Raw genomic sequence first — 15478 nt, 5'->3', positions numbered from 1 at the left:
TGCAGTTCTCAAGAAATAGCGTTTACAGTATTTCAAAATCAAAATCCAATATTGCCATCTAACGACCATTTTGTTTTACTAATTAGTCCCAAAATCAAATGAGCACTACCAGGGACCAACGGGAACCTACATACGAAATCTGAAAAAGACCTATCACCAATTTCTCAAGAAATAGCAATAACAAGAATTGATTATGGACAGACAGACCATGGACCATGGATGCATGGCAGTTTGAATCAGGTGTTGGGCTAAAAATGTTTGCTCATCAGTGTGAGGTCAAGGAGAAATGATTAAATTCAGTATTTTCCTCATTTGTTCATTTATACATTAAGATGAAAGGCCAAGGTCAATAATGAAAACCACACAGCATAATATCAGTGTGGAATAACATTGATCCTACTGGTGTCACATGATCCGTTATCAAGGTGTAGTGATCCAAAGTAAAGACCATTAATCAAAGTAAAATCTAAATGCTTCAGGACAGCAAAAACATGAAGCAGTACATATTGTATGAATCAGTTCCAAGTTTCCATTCATGTTTGTGAATCATAGGGGTTTTTTTCCATTGTTTCTTAATAGAATATCCATCACAGCATTCTATACTTTGGCCTACTGCTGTCGCTGTTACATGCAATTCAAAACAAAACAATGTGAAATATTTGTTTTTTTTTTAATTCTCACAACAAGTGCATATAAAGTGTATAAAGTGTAAAAAGTTAGAAACAGCACCAGTCTATGTTTGTAGGGCATGTTAGTAATGGAAATTTGTTGAGTTCTTAATGGAAAGTAGACTCCAACAAAAACCTTGCAAAATTCAAGAAAAGCTCCCTAAAGGTAACTCAATCTAAGTGAGAGAGCGAGGGGGTAGGAGGGAGAGAGAGAGGGTAGGAGGGAGAGAGAGGGAAGGAGAGAGAGATAGAGAGAGAGGGAGAGAGAGAGAGGGAGAGAGAGGGAAGGAGGGAGAGATAGAGAGAGGGAGAGGGAGGGAGAGAGGGAGAGGGAGCTCTTGTATAGAGTCTCAAAAATCATTCAGCTCCTTAAATTTACTCATCTAAGAATGAATGTACGCTTGTATAGAGATTTTCTCCAATGTTACATAATTACAGAAAGAAATTTTCTTTTAGACATAGTCATAGAGAGAGATTCTAGCCTTAACTGTATAGTCTTGGAAACAGTTGTTCCTCTAGCCTTACAGTACAAGAAAGAGACCATCACTGTTGTAGACAAAGCTCATCTAGAGCTCCTCCAGAGTTACAAACTCAATAAGAGTTCATTTAGAGTTAAAGACATACAGAGAGTTCATCTAGAGTTACAGTCTGAGCAAGAGCTCATCTAAAGTTACAGTCTGAACAAGAGCTCATGTAGAGTTACAGTCTGAACAAGAGCTCATGTAGAGTTACAGTCTGAACAAGAGCTCATCTAGCTTTACAGTCTGAATAAGAGCTCATCTAAAGTTACAGTCTGAATAAGATCTCATCTAGTTTTACAGTCTCAATGATAGCTCATCTAGAGTTTCAGTTTTAATAAGAGCTCATGTAGAGTTACAGTCTGAATAAGAGCTCATCTAGAGTTACAGTCTGAAAAAAGAGCTCATCTAGAGTTACAGTCTCAATGATAGCTCATCTAGAGTTACAGTCTGAACAAGAGCTTATCTAAAGTTAAAGTTTTAATAAGAGCTCATGTAGAGTTACAGTCTGAACAAGAGCTCATCTAAAGTTACAGTTTGTAATAAGAGCTCATCTAGATTTACAGTCTCAATGATAGCTCATCTAGAGTTTCAGTCTGAATAAGAGCTCATCTAGAGTTACAGTCTGAAAAAGAGCTCATCTAAAGTTACAGTCTGAATAAAAGCTCATCTCGAATAAGTCTCCCAAAGATCTCCTCTAGAGTTAATCTCAAAACAATCGCTAGTGAGCTCCCCAAGGGTAACACAATCTTAGATCTTGCTTCTCTAGAGATACAATGGCTTAGAGATAATTATTATAGAGTAATAGTATGAGAAAATCTTCTCTCAAATAATACAACCTCCAACAGCAGTCATTTTGAGTTACACCTCTAGGGTTACACATTCTGACAGCTATATAAAGAGCGTGTCTTGAAGTTTCAATCTCACAGTGACTTCCCCTCGAAATTAGTTTCATAGGGAGCTATTCTAAAGTGACTTGGATAGAGCCCATCTAACATTAAACAGTTTCAGAGAGAGAAGTGATATTATCATAAATTGACAAGAGTTTTATTACCACTTGGTATGGGTAAGGGATTTTTTCTTTCATTTCAATGTAGAAATCTCACCTCAGCTCTATAAAAGGGACAGTGTGATAAATGCCTTGAACCATCAGGGAACATTCATCTCAGCTCTATAAATAGTATACTTGCCTGTAATGACTGGAAATTCCAACTACTTATCTCTAAAGATTCTCTACCACATTAAAATAAGACATGATGCAACTACATCCATCAACCATGTCCCAGGGCTAATAACTTTTGGCATTACACACCATCACAGGTTAGTGTATCAGATATGAAAATTCCTTCTTGTCTGGTTCATGCTCTAGCATAAAAATTTGATAAGTACAATGAATGCCTATCTTTGTGTACATATTATTACAATTACCGACCAAATGGACCTGAATCTCTTGTCTGTCCTACAGTTTTCAAAGGAGAAATTGTCAGTTAAGTCTCTTTCTGTGAACTTGAAAGCACAATTTCACAAGCTTGCTACTGTATAAATAACATGATCAATGACCTATTGGTCAATTATGCTATCACACAAATGTTACTGTTGAATGTCCTGTAAAGAAAGACATCAAACTGTCTCTATCACATAACTTGTTCCTTTTATGAGGATATGTTCTCTAAAACACTAACACAAGTTTGTCAGCTACCAGTGCTTTCCTTTAAAAGTTGATGAACATCTTTGTATATGACCTTAAGGCTTTCTAGATCCGGACTTGACTTCTGAAAGTACACAAGGTTCATCTCATTTCAATCCTAAAACTCCGAAAATTTCAGATATCTCTCATACATAATCTAACCTATCATATAACATCCATTTTCTCATACATATACCTAACATCTCATACATACAACTAACTTCTCAAACATATATCTAACATGTCATACAACCACCTAACCTCTCACACATACACCGAACTCCTCACACATACATCTGTTAACTTCTCACACACCTAACCTCTCATACAACCACCTAACTTCTAACACATACATCTAACCTTTCACACATAAACCAAACCTCTCAAACATAAAACTAACTTCTCACATATATATCTAACCTCTTATACATACACTTAGCCTCTCACACATACCATAACCTAATCTCTCACACATACACCTCACCTGTAACACATATATCTAACCTCTCATATATACACCTAACCTCTCACACATATATCTAACCTCTTATATATACAACTAACCACTCATACATACACCTGACCTGTCACACACACATCTTATCTGTCATACACACATCTAACCTGTCAGACATACCTCTAACCTTTCATAAGTAAATGTAACCTCACATACACTCTGACATGCCATAAACACATTAGCACACAAGTAAATCTAGAAAAACAACATAATTGATATTTCTTACCATAAACAGTGGGTACAGCTGTTCCTTGCTACTTTCACTGCCCTCCAAGAGAACGGCGAGGTAACATACCACTCTTTGCTGTTAAAAAACATCCAACACAAGCAAAATACATAAAGCTTCCAAAACAGAGTCAAGACTAAACTAAAAGAGATGCACACACCACTAATTAATTTTTAGCAGATATCCTCCAATGTGTTTTGATATTCAAACAATTAAACAGAAAATAAAGAAACTATTGAAATCTAAATCAAGACCTATTCCTAATAGTTTGGTATGTGCACTTCTGACCTCGTGATTGATGACTTACAGAATACCCTAATCAAGCATATACCGGTATGTGAAAACCATATGATTTTCAAATAGGTTGTGCATTAGAAAATAATAGTCAGGATATGCAGAGGTATCTTTTAACAGCTTCTCTTATTGATCTCATAGCCCTCACTTAAGGTACTGAACAATGTCTACTTTGTTACAATGAAAACTTACCATGGTGATAGCTTCAAGAATTACAATATCCTTGATTTCACCGATTTCAAAAAACTCAGCTGTAACTTGTCCAAACCAGTTCTTCATTTTCACATTGATGCCAACAGATGATATAAAGACCAGAGACTCTGAGGATTTACCAAAAAGTTACTTAAAGCTTTGTACACTATTACTGTCATTTCAGATGGTGCAATCATTATTACTGTCATTTCAGATGGTGCAATCATTATTACTGTCATTTCAGATGGTGCAATCATTATTACTGTCATTTCAGATGGTGCAATCATTATTACTGTCATTTCAGATGGTGCAATCATTATTACTGTCATTTCAGATGGTGCAATCATTATTACTGTCATTTCAGATGGTGCAATCATTATTACTGTCATTTCAGATGGTGCAATCATTATTACTGTCATTTCAGATGGTGCAATCATTATTACTGTCATTTCAGATGGTGCAATCATTATTACTGTCATTTCAGATGGTGCAATCATTATTACTGTCATTTCAGATGGTGCAATCATTATTACTGTCATTTCAGATGGTGCAATCATTATTACTGTCACTTCAGATGGTGCAATCATTATTACTGTCATTTCAGATGGTGCAATCATTATTACTGTCATTTCAGATGGTGCAATCATTATTCAGATTTTCTATACATATGTTCTATGTTTGGACCAATTACCATGATGTGCCATGTTACAACATTGCAGTGACACATTTTTATAATCAACATTTACCATTCACATTCATATAATGAAAGCTTGTCTTGTTATCAATATCTTATTTGGTGAAAAATTAACTCCCAAAATAATTCAAAACAAAAAACATTCTGAAGATGTTGATGTACCTGACTGAATCTGAATACCAAATATGACTGTAGTGGCAACAGCAGCCACACAAACACCTATAACAGGAAAATAAATCTGAAAGAAAACAAAATGAATTCAATTAATTTGTGAAAGGAAGGACAGATTACTACAGCTAAACTCACAATATATGTCCTTTTGAGACCTTCATAAGAGAAATATTTGATTTTATGTAATCTGACTTCCATAATTTACATCATTTGTTCTTAAAAGCACTTACATTGTGTCTGCTGTCAATACTAGTAAACTTTGTCTACTATTAGGTATCAACTGCTTTACAAGGGCATCATTCGCAATTAACATTTAGTCACATTTGAGTACAAATTCAGAATTTATGCATTTTCATACTTATGGAGAAATGCAACTGTGAGGTAAATTCTTAACAAAATCCTAATGTAAAAGGAGCAGGTCAGTGTGGCTTGAATATAGTGTTATATAACGACTCTGTCATTCAGCTGGCAGCGCATGCTTCTTCAACACAGTTGGTAGAGCAAGTTGATATTTGCGCCCCAAACCTGGGTCCATTCCTGATAGGGGCACTAAACAGGAAAGAGTATTTTCTCTGTCCTTTCACATTTATTTAACCCCGAAACCCTTACCTATAAAGACTATTATTCAACTTGTCGTGTGGACTGATTGTGCACTTCTTCAGTCATATACTCAAATATACATAATAAATGTACACTATATATGGGAAGATCTACCGCTGGCATAGATGTAGGAATCAGGGGAAGTTCAAGGATTTCATGTTAGAGAGGGTACAATTTTTCTAAAACTGAAAAATCTCCCCTTCTCCCCACCTCATCCGTTTTTTAATAGATTCTGACTAATTTTTTTTTCTTGAATGAGAGATGTAGCCACTCAGGGTTGTAGGGTCCACGGGAGAGTAGGGCTTGGGAGGAGGAAGCCTGAAAGAAATCAGGATAGCGTGGCTAGTAATTAATTTTATCCTGCAACTAGTGCTGCCGGAATACACCTGCCATATCTTTTTGCTGTATTTGGAAGTGATTGAAAACAGTTGTATTTTAGCAGGTGCGATAATTTGACAGAATTGCTTCCTGAAATTACTAAAAATTGTGTTGAACAACACAAATAACTGTTGAAATAAGCAATTTCATATGTTGTTTTACAAAATTCAAAAAATCGCTGCTATATTCATTAAAGTTGGAACTATAATTTTCGCAAATGTCATATGTTGAAATTCAGCATAACTTCAACGTCAGGTATATAAAGATTAAAACTATTGCAGTTTTGATTGTCTGATTTTCAATTTATATTGCAGGATAAATAGAAATCATCATCAGTGTCTTAAAATTTAAGCTGCATTTGACTCGGGTCAGAAAGGCACTAGTGGCTTGCCCGTTTTTCTTGGTTCCTATTGTTTGGTTTTTAAGTTTTGGGTAAAATCAAAGTAAATGTCTACAAAAGAAAATACACTTTGTACAACATTAATTACATTGTACATATAATGCAAAAGTAAACCTGTGACCTTGGAAGTGGGACAAGGTCAAACATTTTAACAAACTTGGTAGCCCTTCAAACCACCATGTTACAGGCACAATATTGGTACTATGAGCCTTTTAATCATTGAGAAGGAGTTGTTTAAAGATTTCAACACATTTGACCCCTTTGACTTTGGAATATCAACACTCTTGGCCTTTTGGCTATTGAGAAAAAGTTGTTGAAAGAGTTCAACATGCAGTTGAAACTCCTCTGGAAATCGCTTGAGTCCAAATTCCGTTTGAGTTGAAATAATTTCCAAATCCCAAATTTTTTCCTTCTATATCTGTGTAATTTTAGTTCAGGTGACCTGAATTTCACTGCATCAAAATTTGAGTACGAGTGACCTTCAATTGTAAAGCAAGGGAAAAGTCATTTGTTTTCTCAAAATTAAATTTGTCAAAACATTGGCATAACTTTTGACAAAATCAGTCAATATATAAACAGAGTAGAAAGTCACCTGTGTATAACACTTGGCTAATTATAGTGTATCGGTCCATCGTACACACAACACTTGATCTTTGGCGATTAATTACCAGTTTAATTATTCAATTAAAAATTGGCTTATTAATTAATGTCATTATCGTATAGTCATGACTAACCTGTATGTTAAACGAGTAGTGTGTTTACACAAGACATGAAAACATTTAGCTTGGTTGTGTGCATCTTCAGGATGAATCAAAATGAAACCATCAAACCAGCACAAAGACAAAATCTGATCCCCACAACTCTGAGAGAAACTAAGCTTTGAGTTTGTTTACTACAGGACTATGATCAGGCGCTTTGCTAGATTTAGTGCTTTGACAATGATGTGCTGAAAGCATTTTTCCATTGATAGACTCTCATTGATAGAATCTATATTTTGCATAATTTGTTAAGTCTAGTGCCTGTAAAATGTTTTCTATAACAGATAAAAACTCTATAGTGTGGTGTTTTTCATGTTTATTTATTCATAATGTTCCTACCAATAAGATCTGTAGCTTAATACATTGTTTTCAGTAGCACATCAAAAGCAAAAGTTATTTTCTTTTTATTGTCATTCCACAAAATATATGATCTATAGATCTATATGTGCCTGGTCAGTAAGGGTAGTGTACAAGTGTGCGGGATGGAACAACACGAGTTCAAATGTATTCAATTGTTGTTGTTGTTACATTTTTTTGGATGAATAAACAATAAAAGGAAAAAGTAGAAATTTATTTGTTTCTGTTTATTTACTGCTATTTTAAATAACAGATTACATTACACTGTTTATACCAACATTCTATAGTACCCCTACTTAGTTCAACTGTAATGAACGTCAGGAAACTGATATGCTTATTTGGACACTTTGTTTCAGTTGAATTTGGATAGGTCAAAATATTTTCCACTGTCCCATGAATATCAAGATAAGGAGTTTCTACTCTATTTGACCCCTGTGACCTTGAAAAGGGGGCAACATCATTTATTTTGACAAACTTGGTAGCCATTTATCCCAGCATAGTACATGCCCAATATCCGCACTATGGACCTTTTGACTATTGAGAAATTGTTTAAAGACTTCAAACACATTTGGCCTCTGTGACCTCAAAAGTGGGTTAAGGTCATTGATTTTAACAAACTTGGTAGCCCCTCACACCACCATACTAAAGGCTCAATATCAGCACCCTAGGCCTTTCGATTATTAAGAAGAAGTTGAAAATGTAAATTGTTTAGGACGCTCGACACACACCAGATGATGCCCGACAAAAGGCGATCTCAATAGATCACTTGAGACTTGGTCTCATGTAACCCAAAAAATAAAAATGAATAAATGGACCATACTGTATATGAATAATTAAGCAACATTTAGGTCCAATTTAACGTACTTAAATGGAGTTAGAACTAGAGAGCATCTTCAGTGAAGAAATTTGTCAATGAAAGTACAAAGTAACAGATTTTCAGGATCCAATTCGGGGCATAACCCTACTTTTTTCCCCTTTATTTCTATACGAATACTATCATATAACGTCCTCAGTTCGGAGGTGATTGTCAAATAAGCAGGTGTGATTATACATTTTCAGTTTATCATTTCGCACAAAATGGTCATTTGGCAAAGGTTAAAAGATGGGGTGGGGCGCAGAGAGGGGGCGGGCTCGGGGCGGCTCACATCTTGATCCGCTAGTGGGAATAACATGTAAGCTTACCTGATCTGGAGTGAATTCGCTAGGAATCACGCGAACAGTTTGTAGAGGTATACATCCATGAAGGAAATTAAGTGCGAAATAAATCAATGAAAAATATATACCACACTTGGCCACATTGATTGGGGGTTGTTGTATACAAAACTCTTTCCCCTGTTGTCCATAGCAGACTTTAATAACATTTTTCACTGAACGTTTGGAGAATGATGTGATGTCCATAGCTGCGTGGTTTCTTCTTCCGGAAAAGGGAAATAACTCTTTATATCTTAAATCAATTTTAGCAATTTTTTCAGAAAAGTAGGTTTTTATGAGGCTTAGCTTTGGAAGCATTATGTGACAACGGGTAAGATATTCGTATTTGTTTTGGTAAATGTATCAATCTACATACGTTTTGAGATGGTTTATCTCCTGACTACTTTGCTTTGGAAACTTTTATGAACAGTTGATCTACGCCTCGCCTTACCGGGGGAAAAACCCATGTGGGAATTCCCAAACCAAAAATGAGGCTGACCTAATGGCTTTTGGGGATTTCCAGTCAATTTCAGACATTTATATTCATTTGTGGAACTGTGATATGAAATAGTTTATTTGGTGGTGTGTAACGAGTATAATATTCCATTGTGGAGTTACTGTGATCGTCTACCGACTAAATATTGTCAAGTTTGACAGCTGGTCGAAGCCGTGTATATTAGCAGTCCGCCATTTGCTTTCAACTTGTGCGTAGCCTGGCTTGTGGCTATACCTATAGTTCAAAATGGAAACTAATTGCAATTGCAATGACCTCGAAATTGGTGGAGGAAATATGTGCATAACCCAAAATTTGGATTCTAACGATTTGGAATGTGACGATTTAGAACCAGACTGTGCACCGCATTTTAAGAGTAATTTCTGTCATGTTGATGCCCATTCATTTCCACAGAAAGGAGCTATTACTAGTCCTGAACGATATGACTCTGGTATTGGAGATAGTTTTAAAAGCCAGGATTTAGGGAAGCAGTTTCAGAATATGCATCTTGATTCTTGCGTTGGGAAGACCAGCTTTTGTGAGTTAACTGAGGAAAGCAGGGTTGAACCTAAGCAGTGTCTCTCCACTAGCCCCGTAGTCAGTCAAGAGGACATTGTTTATGAACAGGACGGAGAAGGTGACACGTAAGTTATCACTTCTGCCGTTCATTTTGACCCAAAAGGGCACCGAACAAAAGGGCACCGAACTTTAGTGTTTTAATTAAGTTTGATCTCCGGACGCGTACAGAAAGACGCCTAGATCGTTGGCCAAGATACTCGTATTTCATTGGTTTAGATTGTCACATGACATTTCCTTTAATGTGCAACTTGTGGCAAGCTTTTGAATATTCTTCCCGGTTATCAAATGGAACAAAAGTAACAATATACAATGTAGTTATGTATTAATAACTGTATGCATTGTCCTTTCAGAGAGTTGAAGAAACAGTTTTAAAATTCACATGTGTGTCTTTTGTACAATCTGTACCTGTACACATGTAACTCCCATGGGCCGAGACTTTCGTTGCTAAGGCCAACAGAAGTTAATGAAAACAATAGAAATAAACATAGATTATCAAATAAAAATAGTAATTGGTTACATTTGATGTGGGTTTTTTTGGTCTTAATTAAAAGTAAAGACATACCGTAAACCAATGTGTTACAATACTAAACATCAAATACAACGTTCATATTGTCAGATGATATATATGTTTTTGTCTTATTTTTACAGGCAGCTTCATTCGGCAATTATTCAAGAAATGCCTCTCCTGTGTTTATACTTTATCAAAATTGTCCCACATTTTGGTTTCCTAAATTTACAAAACGATTTAATGCAAACCGTGCTTCACCTGGCTGTGATGATGAAAATGACTAATATTGTGAGACGTCTCATCGTTGCTGGAGCTGACGTGACTTTCCGCGACCATAGGGGCGACACCCCACTTCACATTGCGTCCAGAAATGGCGATCACGAGACTGTCAGATCACTTTTAGAACCTGTATCATATGAAGAAACTCTGCAGAATTCATACAAGATCCCCTACCAGAAAATTCCACAAAATTTGGAACTTCGAAATTACAATGGCCAGACTTGTCTACATGTCGCGGCAGAGAGTTCACATTTTGTTGTGTTGAAGCAACTATTGTCCAAAGGGTCAGACATTAACACAATGGTACGTACACTTGATTTTCATGTGGAAAACACTTTTCTGTATAAGTAAACCTCATTCAGTATACAGAACGGGTCACTGGGTTGATTTCGATATCTGTATGTAATTTTTGTATTCAGTTTTGAAATAAAATGGTGTCTTGACAATTCAAGATTGGATTACAAACATACAAATTAACCTTTAAAGTAGCAATGCAAGTAATCATTTCCAATATTATAAAATTAATATTTTGTTACAGGACGGCAAGAGCGGAAGGACGGTATTGCATTATGCTGCCGAAACAAACAACACACAACTCCTGGCATTTCTCCTCCAGGATTACAAGGTCAGGGTCGATGCAAGGACATATGGAGGACAGACACCTCTCATGCTTGCCCAAGGTCGAGGACACAACGCTATCGTCCAAATGCTTTTGCAGGCTGGAGCAGTATTCCAACTCCCACGGGAAGACTCGGATAGTGATGATGACATGGTAATAACACTAATGATAATCCTGTGATGAAGATTTAGCTGGTTTTGTTGTTATAATTGGTGATGATTTAAATGTGTCTTTTGTACATTTGTACAACCATTTTGTACAATCTTGTAAGTGTGATTGGTTATCAATAGTCATGATATCATAAATTTTCCAATACGTTTGAAATATTGTTTATAAAATACATAATGCAATTATCGTCTTTCCATCTTTACAGGATGAGTCTTTTTCGTAGCTTTATATTTTGTCCAACTCGAGAGAGGATATAAAGTCACCAAGGTCATTGCAGAGTACAGGACAGGAGATGTGGGGACACCCAGTCAATGACAACCACTCTCAGTTACCGACACCGAGCCAGTCAGACTTGAAGCGGACAGCCCTACAGATGCAGCTTCCAGAAAAATACTACCCTTATGATTATCCGTGATTTTACTAGTGGCTTCACTATCCTGCCAAATATTTTATATGTGACACTGAGGATTTTACAACACCACAAAAAAACAAGTAGAATCACATAATCAAACCAACCACAGAAATAAAGTGTCACCATGGAAACATGACGGATAGACAACGATATAGATATAGATCTGCAATAGACATTTATCAGGATCTCTTGTATACAGTTATTACTAAATTATCATTACCGATATATCTTTACAGAGTATCAGAGGGTGTGCTTTGTGATCATACACATAGTGCTATATAGGGCTAAGACAATGTTTTATCAGACACTCGCACTTGTAGACACAAACATTAGGCATAGGATTACATATACACGTCATACCATGAACTGATTAATGACTTAAATTCATTGTCGAAATTGATATATTTGTCTCGATTCTGGTGTTAGGAGAGAACCTATAGATATTGTTAGTATAATAATGAGGAAATGCACCAATTAAGTATATGTAACATAATTTGATACGTAGGGTTAACACACCCAATATACCAATTAGTAATACTAAATGAGGTTTGCATACAGATTTTTTCCACACTTTCACAGACCCTGTGTATATAGCACATTACTAGTCTTGTAAGGTCACTGTCGAATCCAAGAGGAGTTGGCGTGGAATTTTCCTGAATTGTTTTCTTTTGGTATAAGGAATAATGCCAATGATGATGTAAAGGAGTAGTAAGACAACATGCTCCTTTAGGAGTTCGTCGATCTTGGAGTTGCGTAAATAACATGTACAAACCGCTCTATGTTCAACCTATTGAGGGAAGAGTGCATACAAAACTGTACAGGCTTTAGAATGAGGTATGTTGGGAAATTAACAGAGACATATGGCATGTGAAAGATGCCAGACATGTCATAGACTAAGGGAGAAAACGTAAGAATTGAGAGAGTGCTTTATGCCCAGTGAGTAGAGTGTGCATTTGTAGATACATTTTTCTAATGTTTGAAGTACGAAGTTTATTGAACATTTTTACGAGTTCATAGTTTGAAAAATCATTATGCAATAAAAATTGTGTATACAAAATATGATGCAAAAAAAAATAAATAAAATAACACAGAATTTATGATTCTTTGCGTTTTAAAGTACTTTGTGAGAACATGCCGTGACCCGTTCTCAACGGCATTGTAATAATTAAACGTCCGCATTAGACGTAAAACCCGAACCAGGAACATGAAATGCACATCTTCATTGTTTGTGGATTTTCAGTTTTGGGTACAGGATCAGTAAATCCTAGAAGACATACTTCCCTAGTAATTTTTTTTCATTGGAAATATTGAGAAACAATAAATTTGGATTGTTTAAGGTAAATAACCAACAAAAGCCTTAGCAGTGACCGCTCTCCCCACTATAGTTTCCGGACCAATACATTTTAAACAAGTACTCGTGACACGGTTTTTCACGGTAAGTCTTCAGTGTAATTTTATTATTTCACTGAACACAGTAAATGTTCAACAGAGTTCAATAAAATACAACTGAGTTTAAGATGCCGGCATCATAATGAAAACATGAACAGTTTCCTTTAACGCTAAATCAAAATCCTACTTTCTACTTCAAATGTTATTAGCAGCGTATTACGTGTAATATTTCAATTTCCAATCTATCGGACCTTAATTATACATTCCAGTCCACTATACCTATTCTAAACCACAAAACACGACATAACATTTCACTAATGTAATGTATTGCCGTGCCAGGCACGCTGATATGAAGTTGGACTTGAACCTCGCTCGAATACATGTGATAGTGTATCAGAGTTACACAATATCGTACAAAGGTCATCATTTGATAATTAATGTAAAATCACTTAACTATATTTGCTTATGTACACCACGTGACTGTCGCCACATATTTCGGGAATTTACCCTGTAAACTAAAACTCGCTGTATTTATTACCAGTGTAAAATGAAACATCACAGTCTAACACATGTCCTTTTATGGTCACAGATTCATTACCAGTGGCACATACATTATTTTAAAGATATTTCAATAAATTGCGTGATATTTAGCAGGAACTTTCGTTGAGAATGTGGAACTAAATATACTTCTATCAAATTAAAATATCTCTTTCAATCTAGAATGATCCTATTTAGTACCGAACTCAATTTCATTTCATTCTTTTTTATACCTAGCTCAATTTCAGTTCATACTTGGTAATAAGCGTGATAATTTCAATTTCCCCTATTGTGAATTTTCTATTTCTGAAGAGCAAAAGGCATCTCTGCATCCCTACCTATGATGTTGACATGTTGCAATTGATTTGGTATTCAAGAGCCTGTTCCCATCATCGCGATTTTCGTACAAGAAGTCGTAACACAGGATTTTAAAAAATGCGTGTTGATGAAAATTATGGTCAAGTTTTCAGTTGTCGTAGTGATCTCAACGAGAAATATCCTGTTTCTTTGTAATATGAAGCTAGTCGTGTTTGATGCTTGTTAATTAACCTGTTGGTTCCGTTGTTGTACACCTTGTTCTAATCATTGAGAAATATCCTGTTTCTTTGTGATATGAAGCTGGTCGTGTTTGATGCTCGTTAATTAACCTGTTGGTTCCGTTGTTGTACACCTTGTTCTAATCATTGAGAGATATCCTGTTTCTTTGTGATATGAAGCTGGTCGTGTTTGATGCTTGTTAATTAACCTGTTGGTTCCGTTGTTGTACACCTTGTTCTAATCATCGAGAAATATCCTGTTTCTTTGTGATATGAAGCTGGTCGTGTTTGATGCTCGTTAATTAACCTGTTGGTTCCGTTGTTGTACACCTTGTTCTAATCATTGAGAAATATCCTGTTTCTTTGTGATATGAAGCTGGTCGTGTTTGATGCTTGTTAATTAACCTGTTGGTTCCGTTGTTGTACACCTTGTTCTAATCATTGAGAAATATCCTGTTTCTTTGTGATATGAAGCTGGTCGTGTTTGATGCTTGTTAATTAACCTGTTGGTTCCGTTGTTGTACACATTGTTCTAATCATTGAGAAATATCCTGTTTCTTTGTGATATGAAGCTAGTCGTGTTTGATGCTTGTTAATTAACCTGTTGGTTCCGTTGTTGTACACCTTGTTCTAAACATTGAGAAATATCCTGTTTCTTTGTGATATGAAGCTAGTCGTGTTTGATGCTCGTTAATTAACCTGTTGGTTCCGTTGTTGTAAACCTTGTTCTAATCATCGAGAAATATCCTGTTTCTTTGTGATATGAAGCTGGTCGTGTTTGATGCTTGTTAATTAACCTGTTGGTTCCGTTGTTGTACACCTTGTTCTAATCATCGAGAAATATCCTGTTTCTTTGTGATATGAAGCTGGTCGTGTTTGATGCTTGTTAATTAACCTGTTGGTTCCGTTGTTGTACACCTTGTTCTAATCATCGAGAAATATCCTGTTTCTTTGTGATATGAAGCTGGTCGTGTTTGATGCTTGTTAATTAACCTGTTGGTTCCGTTGTTGTACACCTTGTTCTAATCATTGAGAAATATCCTGTTTCTTTGTGATATGAAGCTAGTCGTGTTTGATGCTCGTTAATTAACCTGTTGGTTCCGTTGTTGTACACCTTGTTCTAAACATTGAGAAATATCCTGTTTCTTTGTGATATGAAGCTAGTCGTGTTTGATGCTCGTTAATTAACCTGTTGGTTCCGTTGTTGTACACCTTGTTCTAATCATTGAGAAATATCCTGTTTCTTTGTGATATGAAGCTGGTCGTGTTTGATGCTCGTTAATTAACCTGTTGGTTCCGTTGTTGTA

The 15478-nt window shown here is 35.9% G+C and overlaps 2 protein-coding genes across 2 annotated transcripts; one reads left to right on the top strand and one right to left on the bottom strand.

Annotated features, from left to right (window-relative positions):
• Nucleotides 1-668: 668 nt before the first annotated feature.
• On the bottom strand, nucleotides 669-8858 carry LOC132558636 (phosphatidylinositol N-acetylglucosaminyltransferase subunit H-like). Its single transcript, XM_060223236.1, has 5 exons — nucleotides 8643-8858; nucleotides 4959-5034; nucleotides 4103-4230; nucleotides 3617-3694; nucleotides 669-2958 (listed from the first exon to the last, which is right to left on the bottom strand). The coding sequence occupies exons 1-5, from the start codon at nucleotides 8856-8858 to the stop codon at nucleotides 2878-2880; spliced, it is 579 nt and encodes a 192-aa protein (XP_060079219.1). The 3' UTR covers nucleotides 669-2877.
• A 155-nt stretch (nucleotides 8859-9013) lies between these two features.
• LOC132558551 (NF-kappa-B inhibitor cactus-like) lies at nucleotides 9014-12806 on the top strand. Its single transcript, XM_060223140.1, has 4 exons — nucleotides 9014-9788; nucleotides 10372-10813; nucleotides 11049-11282; nucleotides 11503-12806. The coding sequence occupies exons 1-4, from the start codon at nucleotides 9394-9396 to the stop codon at nucleotides 11518-11520; spliced, it is 1089 nt and encodes a 362-aa protein (XP_060079123.1). The 5' UTR covers nucleotides 9014-9393; the 3' UTR covers nucleotides 11521-12806.
• The last annotated feature ends 2672 nt before the right edge of the window (nucleotides 12807-15478 follow it).

This window comes from Ylistrum balloti, unplaced genomic scaffold, assembly GCF_031769215.1.
Source record: "Ylistrum balloti isolate Yb309-2 unplaced genomic scaffold, AGI_CSIRO_Ybal_v1 Utg369660, whole genome shotgun sequence".
NCBI lineage: Eukaryota > Metazoa > Mollusca > Bivalvia > Pectinida > Pectinidae > Ylistrum > Ylistrum balloti.
This window is presented reverse-complemented; position numbering and strand designations above follow the sequence as displayed.